The sequence below is a fragment of the Peromyscus leucopus genome, chromosome 7 (assembly GCF_004664715.2).
Source record: "Peromyscus leucopus breed LL Stock chromosome 7, UCI_PerLeu_2.1, whole genome shotgun sequence".
Lineage (NCBI taxonomy): Eukaryota > Metazoa > Chordata > Mammalia > Rodentia > Cricetidae > Peromyscus > Peromyscus leucopus.
Genome location: NC_051069.1, coordinates 15,301,962 through 15,325,509, shown reverse-complemented (window position 1 = coordinate 15,325,509; position 23,548 = coordinate 15,301,962). Strand labels below are relative to the sequence as shown.

The window sequence follows — 23,548 nt, the reverse complement described above, 5'->3', positions numbered from 1 at the left end:
TAACTCAGTTGAGAGTTGTCCAGCATGCCAAATCCTTGAGTTCCTGTGGTAGCACACACCTGTAATTCTAGCAAGCAGGGGATCAAGACAGGGTAGTCAGAGGTTAAACATCAGTCTCAGCTACAGAAAATTTGCAGCCAGCCTGGAATACATGAGATCCTGCTTGGAAACAGCAAACAAATGTGTATTATCTGATATAATATAGAGGAGCCTATAAACTATCCAGAGTAGGCAAATAGAGTCGGAAATTAGTTTAGTGATTATCAGGGAACACAGGGCAAAGGGAATTGGGAGGTTGTAGTGATATTTTATCTGTGTACCCCAATAAAACCTATCTGAGGATCAGAGGAAAAAGCTAGCCACTATAGTAAATACAGAAGTCAGGCAATTTCTAGCACATGCCTTTAATCCTAGCATTCGGGAGGCAGGGATCCATCCAGATCTCTGTGAGTTGGAGGCTACACTGGGAACAGATCCAGAAATGGTGGCACATGCCTTTAATCCCAGCACTAACTAGGGAGGTCTTGAGGTCTGTACAGACAGACAGGAAGTGACAGAGCTGGGCAGAAAGAGGAAGTGATGTAGCTGGGCAGAGAGAGGAAGTGAGATGGCAGGGACAGAAAGGCATATAGGCGTGGTTATACAGGAAGTAGGTCTCTTTGGAGGCTGAGGAGTTGGTTAAGGTGAGGTTGAATGTGGCTTGTCCTATTCCTCTAATCTCTCAGTTTTCACCCGAATATCTGGCTCTGGGTTTCTTATTAATAAGACCATTTAGCAATTCATCTTACAGGAGGTAAAGGGTCTCTTCCAAAATTGGGAAGATATTCTAAAAATAGGAGTGATAATTGTATAACTTTGTGAATATTCTAAAAATAAAACCAACAGCAGCAAACCAAGAAGGCCTAGAGAGATGGCTCAGCAGTTCAGTTCTTGATGCTCCTCCAGAGGACCCAAGTTTCATTCTCAGCACCCTTGTAGGGCAGTTCACAATTGCCTGTAACTCCAACACCAGGGGAATTGACACCCTCTTCTGGTATCTCTGGGAACCTAGGTGCACCCCCCCCCAACATGTGCATATGCCCTCCCCAATAGTCACATACCTACAAAAAGTAAATCTTCATTAAAAAAACAACAACAATGAATTGTGCAGGTTAAAATGGTAGGAAAAAAAACATGTAGCATGAATCTTAAAGGTACTTATTAATAAAAATCAAACCTGAGGCCAGTTATTGGGGTGAACTGGAAGATCAGAGAAGCAGAACAAGCCACAGCTTCCTCACCTTGCCAGTTCCTCAGCTGATCCTGTTTCCTCAGACTGGATGCCTCTGAGTCCTCATCCAGAATGAATCTCAGCTGAACTGCTGCTTGAAAGCCTGAAAGCTTAACCAGCCAAATGCTTCTAGTTCCTGGTCTTCAGGCCTTATATACATTTCTGTTTTTGCCATCACTCCCTGGGATTAAAGGCTCACTTCTTGGGATTAAAGGCATTTGTCACTATGCCTGGCTGTTTCCAATGTGGCCTTGAACTCACAGAGATGCAGAGGGATTTCTACCTCTGGAATGCTAGGATTAAAGGCATGTGTTACCACTGCCTATCCTCAATGTTTAATATTGTGGCTGTTCTGTCTCTGACCACAGAAAAGTTTATTAGGGTGCACAATATGTTGGGGAACACAATACCACTACATTTCCCCTTTTCTGTCTAATATTTAAAAAAGCTTATAACTAATACAAGAAAAATTATATCCAATAAGTATATACAATATACACAGTCAAGATTACATTAATGATGTCTAGTCCATTAACATTTGACAGATTCAGACAAAAAATCCATTAATATATAACAATGTCCAGTCCAGTAACATTTGATAAACTCAGACAAGAAATTATCATTACTTATCTTATTTAAAACAAGTAGTTCCTTTTTAAAAGTAGATTCAAAAATTGACCTTTTTATCTTATCATATTCAAATTCTCTTTTTTCTTTTCATAAAAGTTTCAATAATCTACCTTTTGTCATTTTTATATCTTCCCCTTTTTCTTTTCAGTGTAGATTCATGTACACTTTTTCAGTGTAGATAAATGATCTACCCATTTATCCTATTATTTCTTTATCTCTTTTTCTTAGAGTAGAGTCAAAGATCTATCTCATATCTATATTCTCTTCTTTATTTTTCTCTTTTCTTAAACAAAACCTCTGAATCTAATCTCCATGTTCAGCTTTTTTCCTGACCATTAACAATCAACAACTTGTAACCAACCATTGTAAACAATGACAATATCCAAAACTCATTAAATGACCAAAAACCTCCCGTCCCACCTCTTGGGAATGTGGGCATTGTTTTCTTAAAATTACTTCCTGCTTTCTGGGGGTGAAGACATATTTAAGGAATCCTGAAAAGAAAAAATTTTGGTTAATTGTCAAGTCCTGTATCATTTGTCCAGTCGCTGCAAAATGAGAAAGTGCAGGGCTTGTTTCAAGTCCTTGTTCAAGTAGTCTGTCAGGCTGATCATCTCAGCTAGCCATCTTGAAATTGTCCTAAACAGTTTGTAGTCCCAAGTCGATCTTTTGGTGGTGTTAATCAGCTTAATGGTTTTTCCCATAGTGTAGCAGGAATCTTAAGTTATTATTAATAAAATCAAACCTGAGCCAGGTATTGGGGTGAACACTGGAAGATAGGAGAGACAGAACAAGCCACAGCTAACCTCACCTGGCCAACTTCTCAGCTGATCTTGTTTCCTCAGACTGGAAGCTTCTGTGTCCTCATATCTGAATGGCTCTCAGCTGAACTGTGCTGCTCGAAAGCCTGAAGCTTAACCAGGTAGAAGCTTCTAGTTTCTGGTCCTCACGCCTTATATACCTTTCTGCTTTCTACCACCACTCCCTGGGATTAAAGGCTCGCTTTCTGGGATTAAAGGCGTGAGTCACCATGCTTGGCTGTATCCTTAAACACATGGATTTCTGCCTCTGGAATGCTAGGATTAAAGGTGTGTGCTAACACTGCCTATCCTAAGTATCTAGTGGCTTTTCTGTTCTCTGAACCCAGATAAGTTTATTAGGGTACACAATATTTTGGGGAACACAATACCACCACATTTCCTCTCTTTTTATCTAAAATTTAAAAAAGCTTATAACTAATACAAGAAAAACTGTCTAATAAGTATATACAATATATATAGTCAAAAATTACATTAACAATGTCTAGTCCATTTGACATTTGACATTTGACAGATTCAGACAAAAAACTCTAGTATATATACTAACAATGTCCAGTCCAGTAACATTTGATAAATTCAGACAAAAATTTCATTACTTATCCTATTTAAAACAAGTAATTCCTTTTTAAAGTATTTTTCTTTCCATAATAGATTCAGTAATCTACCTTTTGTCATTTTTATATCTTCCTCTTTTTTTAGTGCAGATTCAGTGATCTACCCATTTATCCTATTATTTATCTTTTTTCTCAGAGTAGATTCGATCTACTTCATATCTATATTCTCTTTTTCTTTCTTTCTTCCTTTCTTTTTTTTTTTTTAACAAACCTCTGTATCTAGTCTGCTTGTTCAGCTTTTTTCCTGACCATTAACAATCAACAACTTGTTGTTGTTTTTTTTTGTTTTTTCGAGACAGGGTTTCTCTGTGTAGCTTTGCGCCTTTCCTGGAGCTCACTTGGTAGCCCAGGCTGGCCTCGAACTCACAGAGATCCGCCTGCCTCTGCCTCCCGAGTGCTGGGATTAAAGGCGTGCGCCACCACGCCCTGCAACAATCAACAACTTGTAACCAACCATTGTAAACAATGACAATATCCATAACTCATTAAATGACCAAAAACCACCCACACCACTTCTTGGGAATGTGGGTGGCTTTTTCTTAAAATTACTTCCCGCTTTCTAGGGGTGAAGACATCTTTAAGGAATCCTGAAAAGAAAATTTTTGGGTTAATTGTCAAGTCCTGTATCATTTGTCCAGTTGCTGCAAAATGAGAAAGTGCAGGGCTTGTTTCAAGTCCTTGTTCAAGTAGTCTGTTAGGCTGGATCATCTCAGCTAGCCATCTCAAAATTGTCCTGAGCAGTATGTAGTCCAAAGCAGCTTAATGGCTTTACCATAGTCCATGTGGAATCATCTTTGTGGAGTCCCGTCTTCCTTTTGAAGATTTCAAAGTCGCTGTTAGGTGTGGTCATGGTTCCCTGCAGACTTTTTTTTTTTTGTGCCTCCTCTGTGGTTTGGAGCAATCATAGTCTCATGTCTGTCTGTCTCTCAGAACCATGAACGTTCTTCTCTAGAAGAGAAAATCTTCACAGCAATTTCTCCCACCATTTGTCTTGCCAAACTTTTCTAAACTGACCTTTGCCGAGGCTTTCTTGTAACACGATGGTCCTGGCAATTCTTCTCCGAACAAGTAGCGGTAAACCCTTCGTCCCAGGTAGCAGCAGCACCGCAGTCACCAACATGATGAGAAGAAGCCGGCAACTCAGAGCAGCAGCCGCTGCTTCCATGGTCCCACGGCACCGTTTGTCGCTGGTCCCCAGTCAGCTGGAGCTTCTCCTTAGCAAGCCTTCCAGGGATCCTCCTGCCTCTCCCTCCTTCAGCAAATCCTACCGGTGTGCGGTGTGCGGTGTGCCACCACAACCGGGAACGTGTAGCTTAGGTCTGAGCTGGGGCCTGAAAGGCCACAGGCAAGTGACTTTTTCCAGAATTTGTACCACAAACGTTGGGCGCCAGATGTAACATGAATCTTAAAGGTACTTATTAATAAAAATCAAACCTGAGGCCAGTTATTGGGGTGAACTGGAAGATCAGAGAAGCAGAACAAGCCACAGCTTCCTCGCCTTGCCAGTTCCTCAGCTGATCCTGTTTCCTCAGACTGGATGCCTCTGAGTCCTCATCCAGAATGAATCTCAGCTGAACTGCTGCTTGAAAGCCTGAAAGCTTAACCAGCCAAATGCTTAACCAGGCCAAAATGCTTCTAGTTCCTGGTCTTCAGGCCTTGTATACCTTTCTGTTTTTGCCATCACTCCCTGGGATTAAAGGCTCACTTCTTGGGATTAAAGGCATTTGTCACCATGCCTGGCTGTTTCCAATGTGGCCTTGAACTCACAGAGATGCAGAGGGATTTCTACCTCTGGAATGCTAGGATTAAAGGCGTGTGCTACCACTGCCTATTCACTATGTTTAATATTGTGGCTGTTCTGTCTCTGACCCCAGAAAAGTTTATTAGGGTACACAATATATTGGGGAACACAATACCACTACAATACCATTTTCAAACTAAGGAATTTGGACAGCATGTGTAAAACAATTCATGAACCAGGAGGTGGCCGCACACACTTTTAATCCCAGCACTTGGGAGGTTGAGACAGGCAGATCTCTGAGTTTGAGTGAGTCTCAGTTCAGCCAGCACTACACATTGAAAACCTGTACTGAAAAACCAACCAACCAAGCAAGCAACAAACAAAGAAAAAAAAAAAAACAATTTATGTAACCGTTCTCAGATATCGCCTTGGTGATGGTGACATTTTTATTGCTCTCTTGAGATTATAGTATGAGGGGATAAACAAATGAGTAATTAATAATGGTGTTCAAATTCATCATCCCCTTTATCTTGAGGAGCTAGGAGTTTAGAATATAGAAAAAAGAAGAGACTGTTGCACATAGAAGTGGCAAAGTTCAACCAGCATGATGCATCTCTATCTGCTTGTCTATCAACTTCTGAGATCTGTTTGTTTGTTTGTTTTTGGATGCAGGGTCTTGATTTGTAGTCCAGACTGCCTCCAAATCTTTTTGGGTTTTTTTTTTTTTTTTGTTGTTGTTGTTGTTGTTTTGTTTTTCGAGACATGATTTCTCCGTGTAGTTTTGGTGCCTGTCCTGGATCTCACTCTGTAGACCAGGCTGGCCTCGAACTCACAGAGATCCACCTGGCTCTTCCTCCTGAGTGCTGGGATTAAAGGCGTGTGCCACCACCACCCAGCTGGCTCCAAGTCTTGATCTTCAAGTCTCAGCCTTCTGACTGCTGGGATTTGCAAGCGTGTACTAACACATCTGGCTAACATCCTAGATTTTAAAGGCAATGACCAGCTCACAGAAATGAGCATTCTGACTTCCTAATACCCAGAGTGTGACACAGGGATTCTTAGGAAAACAACTGCCCACAAATCTGGGACAGAAGATGTAGTTAAAAAAAAAATCCTGGAACACTTGGTCATGCCAGATGGTAAAGATGCTACAAAGACTCCAGGAATGGATTGAATCACTCTGGAACAAGCTTTAACAGGTTTCAACTCCTAAAGATAGGACAGTTTGAATATTGATAGTAATTTCTACAATTACCACCGCCCGGCTTGATTGGATCTAAAGGCCGGATGATATAAGCCTTTAATCCAGACCTTGAGGCTGGAAGACACACCTTTAATCTGAGCCCCACCTTCTGCTGGAGGCCTATATAAGGACAGGGAAGAAGCTCTCATCTAGTCAGCACATCCATTCCTTCACTGGCATTGGAGCCTACTTTGGGATTTCAGCGTGTACAGAAGACCAGCTGAGACACCCAGTCTTGTGGACTGAACGACTACTAGATTCTTGGACTTTCCATTCACAACTAGCTGTTGTTGGACTGCAGCCTGTAAGTCATTCCAATAAATTCCTATATATATGTGTATATGTATGTATGAAGAGAGAGAGAGAGAGAGAGAGAGAGAGAGAGAGAGAGAGAGAGAGAGAGATTCATTCATTTCATAAGTTCTGTGACTCTGACTAATACAGGAGACGTGGCCCTGGAGAAGCTGCGGCCTTGGTGGAGAAAGGCCATCATTGTGGGGGTGGGCTTTGAGGTTTGATATGCTCAAGCTACTTTTGGTGTCACAGACACAGATCACTTCCTGCTGCCTGTGGATTAAAGATGTAGAATTTTCAGCTCCTTATCCAGCACCATGTCTGCCTGCCTACTGCCATGTCCCACCATAATGATAATAGACTGAGCCATTATCAGGGTGGAGGTAGCCACTAGTTAACCATAGAGGCCAGACAGTAGTGGCTTACACCTTTAATCCCAGCACTAGGAAGGATCATGCCTCTGATCCCAGCACCTGGAAAGCTGAGGTCCTGTCCCTAGCCATCTTATATTTCTGCCTCCACCTCCTAGGTGCTGGTGTCAAAGGCATGAGCCTCCCATGTGCTGGGATTAAAGGAATGTGCCACCACTGCCTGGCCTCTATGGTTAACTAGTGGCTAGTTCCACCTTCTGATCTTCAGGCAAGCTTATTTGTCAGAACACACACACACACACACAAAAAACCCCACATACTACCACCCAATTAAATGTTTTCCTTTATAAGAGTTGCTGTGTGCTAAGCAGTGGTGGTGCATGCCTTTAATCCCAGCACTCGGGAGGTAGAGCCAGGCAGATCTCTGTGAGTTCAAGGCCAGCCTGGCCTACAGAGTGAGATCCAGGACAGGCACCAAAACTACACAGAGAAACCCTGTCTCGAAAAAGTTGCTGTGGTCATGGTGTCTCTTCACAGCAACTGAAACCCTAAGACGTGCACCATGAGCTTGTGTGATTTTCTGAGAAGTCAGAAGAGGGTGTTAAATCTCCTGGGACTGGAGCTATGGATGGTTGTGGGAGAGCAACAAGTGTTTTTAACTTCAGTAATCTCTCTAGCCCAAAAATTCTATCTCTCTCCCCTTCCCTCCCTCCCCTCCTCTCCCCTCCCCATCTCTTTCTCTCTGTGATGGCTCTCAGGAAACATTTCCCAGTAGATTTCACCTCAACAACACTGTTCTCTTCTTAAGCACCATTAATTTCTCAGTTCCAGCCAAACAACATTGAGTATCTCAGCAAAGCCAAGGTTTCACTTTAGCAGTTCTTGTTATTCAAAGCTGATTCTTCAGCCCCAGCTAACCAGAACCACAGAGTCTTAATACTATCTTTAATACTATCTTAAGACTATCAGGTGGTCCTGATAGTCTTTAAATGTCCCTCCAAAACTTCACAAGCCAGGCTTCCATCGTCTGCAACACTCTCAACGTTATCTTCCCAGCTCCTTAGAACAACTGAGCTCTCAACACTCTGTGGCTTTTCTAGCCCAAAGTTCCAAGGTCCTTCCACAATCCTCCCAAAAACATGACCAGGTCTGTCACAGCAATACCCCACTCCTGGTACCAACTTGTCTTAGTTTGGGTTTCTATTGCTGCGATGAAACACCGTGACCAAAAAACAATTTGGGGAGGAAAGGGCTTATTTTGCTTATACTTTACATCACTGTTTGTTCTTGAAGGAAGTCAGGACAGAAACACAAACAGGGCAGGATCCTGGAGGATCCAGGAGCTGTTGTAGAGCCCATTGAGGAGTGCTGCTTACTGGCTTGCTCCTCAGGGCTTGCTCAGCCTGCTTTCTTACAGAACCCAGGACCAGTATCCCAGGGATGGCACCACCTGCCATGGGGTAGGCCGTCCTCCATCTATCACTAGTTAAGAAAAATGCTTTACAGGTTTGCGTATAGCTGGGTCTTACGGAGGCATTTTCTCAGTTGAAGTTCCCTCCTTTCAGATAACTCCAGCTTGTGTCAAATTGACAAACTACCGCGTACACTTGCACTCTTTCTTTCCCTCGTTCGCTCCCTTCAACCCCGATCTTCTCAAATTTCCCGGGAGTCCCGCCCCCAGGCCTCCGGGCTCTAGCCTATGACGCTCTAACGGAAGTGACATCAGCCCAGGTCGGTGAGGCACGGGGGCGTTTCCGGCGGCGGTGCTGGCGGCTGCTTCTGTGATTGTGGAGGTGGGCGTGAGGCCCCTTGGTGGTGTTTTGGCGTCGTGGGATCGGCTTGGTGTGGCGTGCCGCCCAGGCTGGGGTAGACGGTGGGGAGGTGAGCGCGAGGGAGGCCGGGTGCTCGCGGTGCTCGTTGGCTGGCGCTTCCGGGGTGGTCAACTCGGTTTGCTTTTTAGGCTGCGGGCTTCCAGGCCTTGTAGAGCTTTATATTGGCAGGCAGGCAGGGACTGGTTGTGTGTGCGCGTGTGTGTGCAGGATGTGTGTGGCAGGCAGGAACTGGGGTGTGTGTGCGCGCGCAGGCGCGCATGGAGTACTCCCTGGGTTACGTGTAGAGGTAGCCCAAGGATTTGGGTTTGAGGTGGGAGTCCCGAGATAGAGAGATGGCAGTTAGCGGCCTGGTCTCTCTCAGGCCAGCTTAAGTTGCCACTGCGGCTTGCACTCATTCTCATTCTCTCTCTCTCTCCCTCTCCCTCTCCCTCCCTCTCTCTCCTTCTCCCTCCCTCCCTCCCTCCCTCTTCCTCTCTCCATCCCTCTCTCCCTCTTCCTCTCTCCATCCCTCTCTCCCTCCATCCCTCTCTCTCTCCCTCCCCCCTCTCCCTCTCCCCTCTCTCCCCCTCTCTCCCTCTCTCTTCTCTCTCTCCCCCTCCCTCCCTCTCTCTCTCCCCTCCTCTCCTGTCTCTCTCTACTCTTTCTCCTGTCTGTCTCCCCCCCCCCAAAAAAAAAAAAAACAAAAAAACACTCACTCATTGTTCTTTGTGTCCATTTCCTTTTGGCCAGTGAGGTTAATAGCCAGGCAGAGTGCAAGTGCCACATGGTGGTTGATAATCCCGACTGGGATGTGGAAATAGAGCTAGCGATGCCCTGCCAGTGCGCACAGTTGACCGCCCTCGGTGTACTGCACCACTTACCAGTCCTTTTTTTCTGTGACGTGACTGCATTTGTTAGTAAAACTTGACCGGTGGTTTCAATGTTGGGGTGTTGGAGGAATAGTCCTCATCAGCTTCGTTAGCTGATTTTCAGGCGTCCAGTTGCAGAGCTAAGAGAAGCCTTACTCTTTCCACAATACAAATGACTATCCCTAAGATGTTGGTGTCTCACTTGGAACCCTGAGGTGTGACCCAGTTTTTTGTTTTTGTTCTATGTTTTGGGCACAAAATTCCTAGTTGTTTTTCTGAAGTAAAAGTGGTTGCAAAGAACCACCTTTTTTAGAGATAGGGTCTCACTGTGTAGCTCTGGCTGTGCAGACCAAACTGCCCTGGAACTTAGAGAGATCCTCTTGCCTCTGCCTCCTAAGTGCTGGAATTAAAGGCCTGTGCCACCTCAGGCCTTGGCCTTTTAACTCCCCAGGATTACTGGTTTGAGCATTACTAAGGCAGTCTCCCATTGGGCCGGTTGCTTTAGCCTCTGGAGCACTGTGATTATAGGTGGACACCACTATACCCGACTCTACGTGGCAGTTTCTAATAAAGCCAAATATAATTTTGACTCTGATTTTCTGTGTAATAGGAACAAGAACACATGTAAAAATGTTAGTTATTTAAAATGGAACCCCAAACTGAAAATAATCCAACTTTATCTTAGTAAATGCACTAAAATAATTGAGGTGTACCTAAATAAACTACAGACAGTTAACTTTTGCTACATGCAACAGTTGGATTTCACAGATGGACTGTTGATGAAAGGAAGCCAGGCACATGACCCTGCATTTCACACTTCTGTGAAGTTTGAAAACAGCATGAACTGATCTGTCATGATGTCAGAATAGCAGCACCTTAATAGAGACCCAATGGAGCCCCTTGTGATAGTTAGGGCAATGCTCCAGGGGGGATTGCTGTGAAAATTTTTGGATGACCAGATGACATACCTATAATGACATTACCCAGGAGGCTGAGCCTGGGGAATCTTGAATATGAGCCTGCCCAGGCTACACAGTGAGGCCTTGTCTTAGGTTTTTCTTTTTCTTTTTTTTTTCCTGTGGAGTGGTATACTTTTGCTTGGATTGTAACTAGATGAAAAAGTAAAAAATAAAAAGTCTCAAGATTGGTCTTGTGCTAGAGATGTAACTCAGTGACAAAGCTTGTCTAGCAACAAGCACAGTCTCTGGGTTTGATCTCCAGCAAAACACACACACCACACCTAAAAAAAAAAAATTAGCGCTAGCTGAGTGTAGTATCATTAATCCCAGTGCTTGGGAGATAGGCAGGCAGATCTCTGGGTTCGAGGCCAGCCTGGTCTATTATAGAATGAGTTCCAGAACAGCCAGGGCTGCACAGAGAAACTCCCCGCCTCCCCCAAGTCTTTTTGTAGCTTCAGCTGTAGGTTTTTTTTTTTTTTTTTTTTTTTTTTTTTTTTAACGTGGAGGCCTTAGACTTGTAATGAATGAAACACATTTCCTTGGAGTAGTCTTCAGATGAGGAGTCCAATGGGTTACACTGTTTGATTTATGTTTAGTATCTGTGTAAGTGAAAAAGTTTTGTTTTTGGTAGTGTTGGGGAATAGATCCAGAATTTCATGCACATATTCCAGGAAAGCATTCCACCGCTGAGCTACATGCTCAGGCCTAGGAAATTTTGGTTTGTTTATTTTGCTTCTTTTGAGACCTGGCTTCTCTGTGTAGCCCTGGATGGCCTGGAACTTGCACTCTGAACCAGGCTGGACTCAGACTTTCTGTAATCCTCCTGTTCTGCCTTCCAAGTGCTGGGATTACAACCATGCATCACCACACCCAAGTGGGAATTTCTTTCTTTGTAGAATAAACCTGTTTGATGAGTTTTCAATAAAATATCAATGTGTTTTACAGGAGAATTTCCAGTAAAAATGGACAGTTACACATTAATATAGAACCAAATTAAAAAAACTGCACTTGGGGATGGAAAGATAGCTCAGTGATTAAGAGCACTGACTGCTCTTCCAGAGGAACAGGGTTCAATTCCCAGTGCCCACATGGCAGCTCACAGCTGACTGGGTAACTCCAGTTCCTCGGCACCCGACACCCTCACATGGACATACAGATAGGCAAAACAGCAATACACATAAAATAAAAAATAAATTAAGCCTCACTTATCAACTAAAAGTCACATTTTCAAAGTGTTAACATATTGATTTGGTCATTAACACAGTATAAATTTGAATGTAAAACACCAGGGCATTAAAAATAATATATGTTGACTGGAAAAGAAAAGGAAGTTGTTTCCCATTTGGTTAAATTCTAGTTGTTGTTGTTTTTTCTCATGACAGCTTTTTTGTTGTTGTTGTTCCTGAGACAGGGTTCCTCTGTGTAGTTTTGGTGCCTGTCCTGGATCTCGATCTGTAGAGCAGCCTGGAACTCACAGAGATCCCGCCTGGTTCTGCCTCTTGAGTACTGGAATTAAAGGCGTGAGCTACCACTGCCCGACCAGTAGCCAGGTGTGGTAACCCATTCTTTTTTTTTTTTTTTTTTTTTTTAGTGACAGCTTTTTATAATGTATCTATCTAATACCTAAAGCAAGTGCCAAAATAGGATTATGATGGAGTGGGTGTAAGTGATAGGCAAGAAAATTTATGCTACTCTGACATAAAATAGGCAAAATCTGATCAGGAATAGGAAGTAAGTGTCTTTTGTAATGTGGTAATTTATTTAATTAAAGACTTATTTTATTTTTATGTGTATTGAGCGTTTACCTGAATGTATTTCTGCGCATCATGTGTGTGCAGTGCTTGAGGAGGCCAGTAGAGGGCATCAGATCCCCTGGAACTGGAGTTACAAACAGTTATTGTGAACCACAGTGTGTGTGCTGGGAACACTGGGCTCCTCTGGAAGAGCAGCCAGTGTTTTTAACTGCTTACCCTTCTCTCCAGCCCTTTTTGTTCAGCTTTCTAGTTTTTTAAGTTTTGATGGTGCTAAAAATTAAGCCCAGAACTTTGTACTTGCTAGGCAAATACTCCTGCACTGCTGGGCCACATCTTTTGAAAGATTTTGTACCTTTATATGTAATGCACACACTAAAACAACTGCATGGTCTTTGGGTTGTTTTTTGGTTTTGATTTTCTTTGTTTTGTCTTGTTTTGGTTTTTTGAGACAGGGTTTCTCTGTAGCCCAGGCTGTCCTGGAACTCACTCTGTAAACCAGGCTAGCCTCGAACTCAGAGATCCCCCCTGGTTCTGTCTCTGGAGTGCTGGTGTTAAAGGCATGTGCCCCCACCAGCTGGTGTTTACGTGGTCTTTGTATACATATATCAATATTGCTTATTAATCTGCATATCTCTACAGAAAAAGGTTTTTGGTTTTGGTTTTTGAGATAGTCTTACTGTGTAATCCTGGCTGACCTAGAACTCTATGTAGACCAGGCTGGCCTCAACTTAGATCCACCTGCCTCTGCCTCCCCTCCACATCCCCAACACTGGGACTAAAGGTATTTTCAGCTGGGCGTGGTGGTATATACCCTTCACTCCAACACTCAGGAGGCAGAGGCAGACAGATCTGAGAGTTTGAGGCATACCTAGCTAGTGTTAGGCTAGCCAGTTACATGGTGAGACCCTGTCTCAAAACAAAACAAAAATAAAAAATAATACAGAGGTGTGTGCCGTTATGCCTTGTTTCTTACCAGAGTTGTTTTATTTTATTTTATTTTTTTATGTTTATCACCTCTGGTAGAGATCATCAAATACCACTAAATACAGAGCCTGACATACCTGCTGAGTTTAAAAGTTTTTCTTCCAGGTTCACTGAATGCTTCCTTCTCTTCACAGTGACTCCACGTCTGGAATATGGCTATGGATTGGCTAGGCAGTATTGTGTCAATCAACTGTGGCGAGAGCTTGGGTGTCTATCAGGGAAGAGTGTCAGCAGTGGATCAGGTCAGCCAGACCATTTCTCTCACTCGGCCCTTCCACAATGGAGTGAAGTGTCTTGTACCAGAAGTCACCTTTCGGTAAGTGCCCTGACTAACACCCTTAAAAACCCAGCCTGGTGGTCTGTGGTGCTGGATCAGGGTCTGACTGACAGTGTTTTCTCGGCTGGGTTCTGCTTTGCACTGAGTCTTGTCAGGAAGGAGAGTTCATGGTCTTACAGGCCTTAGAGTTCTGTTGCTAATCTCACTGGAGACTTTGTGTTATAATACAGTTTCAAGCTAATGATTTAGGGTCGTGAAACCTGTTTCTTACCTCTGTTAGACATGGAATTTTATTTAAATTCAGCATAACTTTTATAGTTTCAAAGTTTTTTTTTCAGTATTGTATTATATGTGCTTTCTCATCAGTTTTTACCCCCCTTGGCATACATGTGTTTGTAGATTTGTGTGATTTATCCTCAGAAGCACACTGTAGCCAGTGACTAAAGTCCTTAGTTACGGGTAGTCTTTTCTTAATATCTGCCAATAGAGCTCATCTCCCCCCCCCTTTTTGGGGGGGCTTTGTCGAGACAGGGTTTCTCTGTCCAGGATGTCCTGGCATTCACTCTGTAGAGCAGGCTGGCCTCGAACTCACAAAGATCTGCTTCCCTCTGCCTCCGAGTGCTGGGATTAAAGGCGGTGCGTCACCACCTCCCGGCTGAGCTCATCCACTTTTATCTTCACATTCCCATCTTCATCACTTTGAGAGTCAGCCTCTTATATTTATGTTCCCAAAATGAGTCTGTCAGGTGTGAGCTTCCTTATTTTCTGAGCAATTCCTTCATATTTATGCCTGTACAACCTTTTGGGTGAATACCTATATTTTTCTTTTTTTTTTTTTTTATTTAAGATTATTAGATTATTTTTAATTATGTGTATGTACATGTGTCTGGGGGTATATTGAGTTACTTGAAGAGGCCAGAAGAGGGTTGGATGCCTTGAAGGTAGAGTTATAGGCCAATGTGGCGCTGAGAACTGAACTTGAGTCCTCTGTAAGAACAGCAAGTGCTTTTTTTTTTCTTTTTTGGTTTTTCAAGACAGGATTACTCTGTGTAGCCCTGGCTGTTCTGAACTCTGTAGACCAGGCTGGCCTCAAACTCACAGAGATCTGCCTGCCTCTGCCTCCCGAGAGCTGGGATTAAAGGCATGCGCCACCACTGCCAGGCACAGCAATTACTCTTAACTGTTGAGGCATGACTCTATCCCAGGTGTCACTGAGCTTAACTGCTTTCCTTTGTGGCCCCTGGAAGTAGTAGCCCTTCTGTCTGGGCTGGTCCTTTCATTTGTGCTGGAGATGCACTCTGCCTCCTTTGAGACCTTACCTCATCTCTTCTGTGTCTTGAGCATCAACCTTTGTTGTATTGTCTCTTTGTATTCTAACAGTTGACCTCCCTTCCCTCGTGGGAAGCCCCCTCCCCCATTTCCCACTAGGTGAAGGCAATGTCCCATCCTTTCTCTTCCCTTTATATCCATACTCTTGTTTAGATGAAAGTAATTTGCCTTTACTCAGTTTTGCAGCTTTATTTTTCTGGTCCCTTGTTTGTGTTTTCTGTCATCAGCCTAGATGATCTTTTGCCAGGCTCACAGACAGCTTGATTGTCAGGTTCAGACATGCCCCCTTCTCTTGGTTCTTCAAATTGCCTCTAAGATTTTTTTCCCCAAGTTCAAAGATTGGTTTATTCTGGGTTCTGTCTTTTTCTTAATATTGGGCCAGAGCTTCTAAACTTTTTCTACTTAAACACTCTTTTTTCTCAGACTCTTAAGACAGGGTCTCCCTATGCAGCCCAGGCTGGACTGGAACTCACATAGTTCTGCTGGCCTCTGCCTCCCCAGCACTGGGATTAAAAGAATGCCAGCCACCATGTCTGGTTCTTCGACATTTTAAAGTAACTATAGCACACAGGCCTAGAAAGTAGGTATACAAACAAAATATCTACTGCTATTCAATCATAAAGATATTAATTTTAAAATAATTCTTTGGTATACTTATAATTTTACCACTTATTAAATGTGAAGTGTATTGGATACTAATGAGTTAGGTGGGTTTGTTTATTTTTACGTAAACAAACATTTTACAGTCAAGCTTCGATGAATATTTGGTGCTGTACTACACAAAATATTTTCATTTTTTTCATGTTAACTGATAACACTGATTTTATAATTGTCAGTGCTGGGAATGCCAACTCACATGTGTAACATAAAATGGAAGAAGTGTATTTAGGGATATTTCAGAAATTATTGGATCTGTTCTAAGCCAAAATTCATTTTAACTTTCTTTAAAATACTTATGTGCCAGGTGGTGTTGACACACACCTTTAATCCCAGAACTTGGGAGGCAGAAGCAGGCAGATCTCTATGAGTTCAAGGCCAGCCTGGTCTACAGAGTGAATTCCAGGACATCCAGGATTTTACACAGAGAAACCCTGTCTTGAAAAAACCAAAGAAAAAGAAAAAAAGAAATTCATGTATTTAGCTGGTGGTGGTAGCGGGGTAGCGGGGTAGCGGGGTGGCGGTGACACACGCCTTTAATTCTAGCACTGGGAAGATAGAGACAGTCAAATCTCTTGAGTTCCAGGTCAGCTAGGTCTACACAGAGAAACCTTGTCTTGAAAAACAAACAAAATATTTAATTATTTTAATGTGTATATGAGAGTACTCGTGCGTGCGTGTGTGCGTGCACACTCGCGTGCACATATAGGAGGTCAGAAGAGACATTGGATCCCCTGGAACTGGAATGACAGACAGCTGTGAGCTGATATGTGGGTGCTGGGAACTGAACTCAGGACCTCTGCAAGAGCCATAGGTTCTCTTAACCACTGACCCATCTCTTCAGCCCAGCCTTTTTTGTGTGTGTTTTGAGGCAGGGTTTCTCTGTACAGCCCTGGCTGTGCAAGAACTTGCTTAGTAGACCAGGCTGGCCTGGAACTTAGAAATTTGCCCACCTCTGCCTCCCCAGTGCTGGGATTAAAGGTATGAGCCACTACCACCTGACTTTTTTTTTTTCCAATGAAACTTGTTAGTAACTCAAGCAGCAACCTTTAGTCAAACTTATAACACTATACAATTTGGAGATTAGCTAATTTGATATTTACATACTGAGAAATGACAGGAAAATATTGAAAGTCTTTGTTTTCATAATAAAACTACTCTGTTTCTACAACTTGAGACAAGGGTCTCAAAAATGTAGACCAGGCTGGCCTGGAACTCACTATGTAGACCAGGCTGGCCTCGGACTCAGAGATCTTTTAGCATGTGTCACCATGTCCAGGCTTGAAGAAAAAAAAAATCTTAAGAAAATTTAAGAAACATAATAAAAATTTTCCCCAAATATGAGCTTGAGAGGATGCTTTTATTAGAGTTTGAAAAAAAAATCCCTATCTCAGCAGCTACCCAGTGGAGAAAGATGGAAGAAAGAAGGGGAAAAGCCATGCATTGGAGTTGCCAGCATGGATCTCTTCCACGTGGTAGCAGATAGCCATATGGCAGGAGAGAGCTTTAGACAAAGAATATGGGTCCTTTCTGACTCTTTTGAGACAGGGTCTATGTAGTCCTGGCTGTCTTTTAACTCTTTATGTAAGCCACGCTAGCCTCAGAATTGTGGTGATCCTGCCTCTGCCTCCCAGATGTAGGGCTCTAGGCAGGAGCCACAATGCCTTGCTGGTTTCTCCCTCCTCCCAGTTACCATGGGAAAAGCCCATTGTACTCATGATCTGGATCCTGGTTATCACTTTATCTTCCTCATGGTCCTCTATAAGCGTTCTTTTCTTATATAATACTGTAGGCAACATTGGAGGGTCTTCCTGTGGATGACATCACATTTTCGTAGCTGAGATGCCTTTCTCCCTACTGTTCTCTACTTGACTCGCTTTTACCCTCTCCCACTGTGTACACCCTAGATATATAGCTTAAATCGTTCATATGCAGTATGAGTTCATTATTTTGTTTCTGGGCTCTCTCGTGCCCTGTGCTTATCTCTGTCTTGGCATTTGACACTTGATGGTTTACGTTTGTCTTGTGCAGTGCTTAGACTGAGTTGTTTATAAGTATGCACTGCACTTGTGTGTGTCCTGCTCCTAGCCCAGTGCTTACCACATAGTAAGGACGCTATATATGCTTGTTGAATGAGCGAGTGGGTGAAAGAAGTTTAAAAAAGCCACTAACAGTCTTCAAATCTAAGATGGCTGTAGAGTTTTGTTATTACCAGCTTCTCTCTAAAGGCCGGTAGGGTGTGAGTTGAAAGTTGGTGGCTGAGCACTGTCTTTAAATGCTCTGCTACCTTTCCTAGTTTTTACTTCTGATAAGTCCCCGAAGTGCAGCTCTGCAGAGGGGTAACTGATTTCCATTTATCCTTACCACTTTCCTCTTTCTATTATAATTTTGAGACTTGTACTTTTGTGTATTTCAGGGCAGGTGATATTATAGAATTGAAAATTCTGGAGATACCAGGTCCTGGAGACAAGCAGCAGTTTGGAGACCATCATGCAGAATTGGGCCCTTCTGGTGTTGGGTACCAAGTGGGTATCAATCAGAATGGTACAGGCAAGGTGGTCAAGAAGCCAACCTCTTCCAGCAGTACCCCTCAGAACATCCCTAAGAGGACAGATGTGAAGAGCCAGGATGTTGCCGTTTCTCCTCAGCAGCAGCAGTGCTCGAAGAGTTACGTGGACAGGCACATGGAGTCCTTGAGTCAGTCCAAAAGCTTCCGTCGTCGGCACAACTCTTGTAAGTACCGTCACATTGCCCCTTTCAGAACCTAGTATTTCAGTGCTGGGAGCCCTTACCTGCTGTTGCTCTCTAAGTGACTCTGTTATTTTATAAAAGGGAGCACTGCCAGAGTTTCACAAAAATACAGTATGCATCTGTTTCTAGGGCTAGTCCCTTAAGATGCCAAGGAAGAGAAAATGAGTTATTGGAGGTATACCTAAGCTTCTCGCCAACTCTTTCACTTTCCTTCCTTCAGGAAAAGTTGGGATCTGTGTTGGTGTTTTAAATCTAATAACTGATGGTGGTTGTAATGTCTGAATTGACTGTGCTTGGGCTGTTGCAGTTAATTCTTGTAAGACTTCCGTTCTCAGAGAGGAGAGGACTAGTGTAGGCATCACTGTTACCATCATTTCTGACACATTGATGATTTTATTTGTTTGTTGAGGTGCTATGGATTGAACTCAGAGCTTTGTGCTTACCTGGCAAGCATTCTGCCACCAAGCTCCATCCCTAGCCCAAACTAACTATTTTACTTTTATTTCTTTTTAAAGCACATTTGTGTGTGTGTGTGTGTGTGTGTGTGTGTGTGTGCGCGCACACGCGCGCGCATATAAATGCAGGCGGAGGTCAGAGCACAAATGGTAGGAGTTGGTTCTCTCCTCCTTCCATCATGTGAGTCCTGGGATCACACTCAGGTTGACAGGATTGCTGTCAGGCACCTCTATATTCTGAACTACCCACTAACCCTCAGACTGATCATTTAAATTTTGTTGTGTTTACATTCCCACTAGAACATAACCGAGAGCATATGCTGTTATACATTGATCTCTAATCTTGTTTGCTAGTAACAGATTATTGAATTCCACAGGCTGATTATAGAACCATAGATGGGTCACTAGAACCTGTAATGGTTTTCTTGGAGGGGAGTTGATTTTTGGTTTTTTGAGACAGGGTTTCTCTATATAGTTTTTGTGCCTGTCCTGGATCTCACTCTGTAGATCAGGCTGGACTCAAACTCACAGAGATCTGCCTGGCTCTGCCTCTCGAGTGCTGGGATTAAAGGTGTGAGCTACCACTGCCCGGCCAGAACCTGTAATTTTTTTAACATGTCTGCTAAAATAATGTAATTTTGACACATAACAGATTTGTTCATATCTGTTATTGTTCCTTAAATACACATGAATGTTCTTTTAAAAATTCCTGTCGATATAATTCTAAACAGTCTTACTAAATAAGAAACACAGAGCCAAATAAAGAGTTAAAAGCCCAAGAGGTCAGAGCACTAACGAATAGCCTTTAGCTTACCAGTCGCTGCCCTCCTTCCCCTGAGAAAAGAGACCTACTTCCTATGTGTCTGTATTTTTATTGACTTTCTGTTCTGCCTTCTCATTGGTTCTAAACCCAACCGCATGACTTCTTCATCACTGCCTATCTACACAGACCTCCAGGTCTCTATGGTTGGTACTTGGATCACAGGCGTGTGTCACCAAGCTGGCTATGTCCTTGAACACACAGAATTTGCCTGCCATGTGATCTGAATTAAGGGCATGTGCTACCACTGCCAGACTTCTGCTAAATGGCTTGCTATTAGCTCTGACCCCCAGGCAACTTTATTTATTAACATACAAATAAAATCACATTTCAGCACAAATAAAATATCACTATAAATTCCTTCTAGGGAGGCTGGATAGTCAGCTTGATGGTAAAGAGCACTCATTCTTATAGAAGACCCTGTTTTGATTCCTAGCACCCAAATGGTTTACAACTGTTTGTAACTCTAGTCCTAGGGGATCCAATACCCTTTTCTGATTTCCAAAGGCACCAGGAACACATGTGGTACATGTTACGTACATGTAGGCAAAACACTCATAAAGTAATAAAATAAGTACAATTTTAAAGATTACTTCTGGCCTGGAAAGACAGCTCAGTAGCTAAGAGCACTTTTGCTGTTCTTACAGAGGACCTGAGTTCAATTCTCCACACCTGAGTCAGGTAGCTCACACTGCCCATAACTTCAGCTCCAAAGGCCCTCTTCTGGTTTCTTTGGGTACCTGCATACATATATGCATAGATACACATACATATAAATTACAAATAGATATTTAAAAAATTACTTCTAAATGATAAATTGTTTGTCTTAGTTAGGGTTACTATTACTGTGATGAAACAAAAGCAACTTGGGTAGGAAATGGTTTATTTAGCTTACACTTCTACATCATAGTTTATCATTAAGGGAGTCTGCTCTTCCAGAGGACCTGAGTTCAATTCCCAACAACCACAAGGTGGCTCACAACCACCTATAATGAGATCTGGTGCCCTCTTCTGGTGTGCAAGAATATATGCAGACAGAACACTGCACACATAATAAATAAATCTTTTTTTTTTTTTTTTTTTTTAGAAGAATAGTGTGCTGGATAGTTTTGTGTCATCCTGACACAGGCTGGAGGGAACATCAATTGGGAAAATGCCTCCATGGAATCGGGATGTGGGCAAACTTGTAGGGCATTTTCTTAAGTTAGTGACTGATGGTGGACATTCTGGGCGGTATCATCCCTGGGCTGGTGGTCCTGAATTCTATGGGAGGGCAAGCTGAGCAAGCCATGAGGAGCAAGCCAGTAAGCAGCACTCTTCTGTGGCCTCTGCATCAGTTCCTGCGTCTTTTCCAGAACCCTCAACCTACCTATTCCTTCATTTGTAAGTTACGCCATTAAATAAATCTCCTTTTTACTACGTGGAGTGGCCTTAATAATTCCACCAATAGATGTGCTTCATCTATTTCCCATTCTAGAAAGTGCAGGGCTGTGATTTGGGAAATAACCAGAATGTCTCTAATATTGTCAGGCTTTCTGTCATAAATTCTGAGTCTAGAACTAAAATATTTTCAGTTTGACTATCAGGTATCCCTTAGAACCTTAAGCGTAGGACAAAGTTTCCTTTTACAATAGATGTATGACAAAAGCCAGTTAGTGACCCTGAGGGTTACACAACAGTGGGTTTGTTACAAAATGTCCTGGCCAAAGGGCCTGGGTATCAAAGGCTGGCAGGAAAATGGCACAGGAAAGCCAGCTTCCAGTCGTACATGCTTGGCCCTTGTTTGAAAGGTATACAAACCTGGGAAGTACTGTTTATCTTTTCCAAGGGAAGTTCCTTGTTCTCTCAGTGGCCAGAGGCCAGCTTGCTTAATGCACAGCCAGACCCATGGACTAAGTGAGCCAAGTACTGAGCAAGCTTATTCACAAAGAACTTCCAAGAATTTTGTACTGAAGTATGAAAAAATGGGAGGCTAAGAAAAGTGACTATCTTACCTGCTTTTCAGTTTTTAAAAACACGTTTTGTTTTTCTGGTCATTTTTTTCCTGACTTGGGATATCAGTATTTTCTTGGAAAAAGAATATTGACAGTATTGAAAAAAATAGATCATACTTAGAGTATGGCTCTTGAATGAATAGTCTTGTGGAGAGAAGGACACAAGCAATAGATTCTTGAAAGCTAAACAAACAGCTCTGGGTACAAGTTGAATTTGTAGAGTTCTACAGCCAAGCCAAAAATAGTGTCCAGTGCCCAGAGTCTTGAGAGCGAACAGCATTTCCTACCATGAGCCGCTCTGCCTCTCTAGTGGGATGTTTTGTCAGCACGCTGAGAAAGCTGTGCAGCTGTCTGGGGTTGCTTTCTTTGATTTTGTACTTGGCATTTCAGTAACTCTTTGTTATCTAGGACAATATTGAGAACACACTATTTATTAACTTGTTGTTGACCGATACTACTTCATTAAGTTTCTTGTATTCAGATTATACATTTCTGTGACAGTCATAAGAGCTCTTGATTAGGGGCTGGAGAGATAGCTCAGAGGTTAAAAGCACTGGCTGCTCCTTCAGAGGTCCTAAGTTCAATTCCCAGCAACCACATGGTAGCTCACAACGATCTGTAATGAGATCTGTGCCTTCTTCTGGCCTGCAGGCATACATGCAGACAGAACACTGTATACATAATAAATAAATAAATCTTAAAAAAAAAAAAGAGAGCTCTTGATTAGCTCAAAACTTTTACCCCGTGTTTGTATTATATACATTAGATATGAGATGTAAAATACAAATTAGCTGAGTGTAGTGGCAGATGCCTGTTTGCTGGGAGGGTTGAAGACAGGAAGATCCTGAGATCTAATCTAGCCTTGGCTATGGAGAGCCTGTTTCAACATTAGCAATAAAACAAATTAAAAAGAATTAGTCTAGAAGCCAGTCACAGTGTACATGCCTTTAATCCCAGCACTTGTGAGGCAGGGGCAGACAGATGTCTGTGAATTCAAGGCCAACCTCGTCTATATCAAGTTCCAGAACAGTAAGGGATACATCAAGAGACCCTGTCTGAAACAAAACAAAACAAAACAAAAAAATATTTAGAGGAGATAAATAAAGCACATGCCTAATGAACATAGTGCCTGAGCTTGCTCCCCAGTACCACCAGAAAACTCTCCCAAATGGTTCAGACAATGTGGCACAAATCTATAATCTCACCATTTTCGAGGTTGAGACAGGAGGATAACTAGTTTGAAGGTAGCCTGTGATACATAACAAAACCCTGTCTCAGCTAAATCTAAAATGATGAAAACTCTAGGGGTGTAGCTCAGTGATGGAACATGTGCTTAAAATATGCAGGGTCTTAGGTTCCCTCCTGAGTACCAACACACACACGGTGATAGCAACAACAGACAAAGTGATGGTGATGGGGGATGTGAAAATGGTGAACTTCATGTAAAAAGCCATGTCCCGGAATGATGGTTCAGTCATCAGCTGGCTGTATGTGCAAGATTTATTGCCTGGTGATACAGCAGTCTTTGTGCGGGAAAACTTTCCATAATGTTGCATAACAACCAAACCATATAACAGTACTGTTCTTAGAATGTGTCCTCATCTGTAAACGACTCATGCGTTATAATTCAAATACTGATACAGCCAACTGTGTAGCATGTACATGACATCCTAGCTTTCCAGGGGGATTGTTGCTGGGCTACACAGCACAGCATGTTCTAGGGCAAGACTTTGCCTTCAAAAAATTATTTAAGTCTACTTACAGGAACAGACTTGCGTTTTCTCCAGATGCCTTAGAAATGATAGTGATTTACTTCATGAAACCTCCTAGGATGCCAGTTTCCGTCAACATGGTAAATTCATGAAGTGTAATTCCCACAATTTTTACTTAAAAGTGGGTAAAATATT

The 23,548-nt window shown here is 42.7% G+C and overlaps 1 protein-coding gene across 3 annotated transcripts in view; it reads left to right on the top strand.

Moving 5' to 3' along the window:
* The first annotated feature begins 8,711 nt into the window (after positions 1–8,711).
* The window catches only part of Edc3 (enhancer of mRNA decapping 3), a 32,902-nt gene continuing 18,065 nt past the window's right edge, over positions 8,712–23,548 (top strand). The window contains exons 1-3 of one of the 3 annotated variants that reach the window (XM_028865077.2): positions 8,712–8,774; positions 13,493–13,674; positions 18,038–18,354. In XM_028865077.2, coding sequence (XP_028720910.1) covers positions 13,511–13,674; positions 18,038–18,354 — 481 coding nt within the window. In that variant the 5' untranslated portion in view covers positions 8,712–8,774; positions 13,493–13,510. Of the gene's footprint in view, positions 8,863–12,126; positions 12,171–13,492; positions 13,675–18,037; positions 18,355–23,548 lie in introns of those variants that run through there. The other 2 variants (XM_028865075.2, XM_028865078.2) reach the window with 2 other exon arrangements.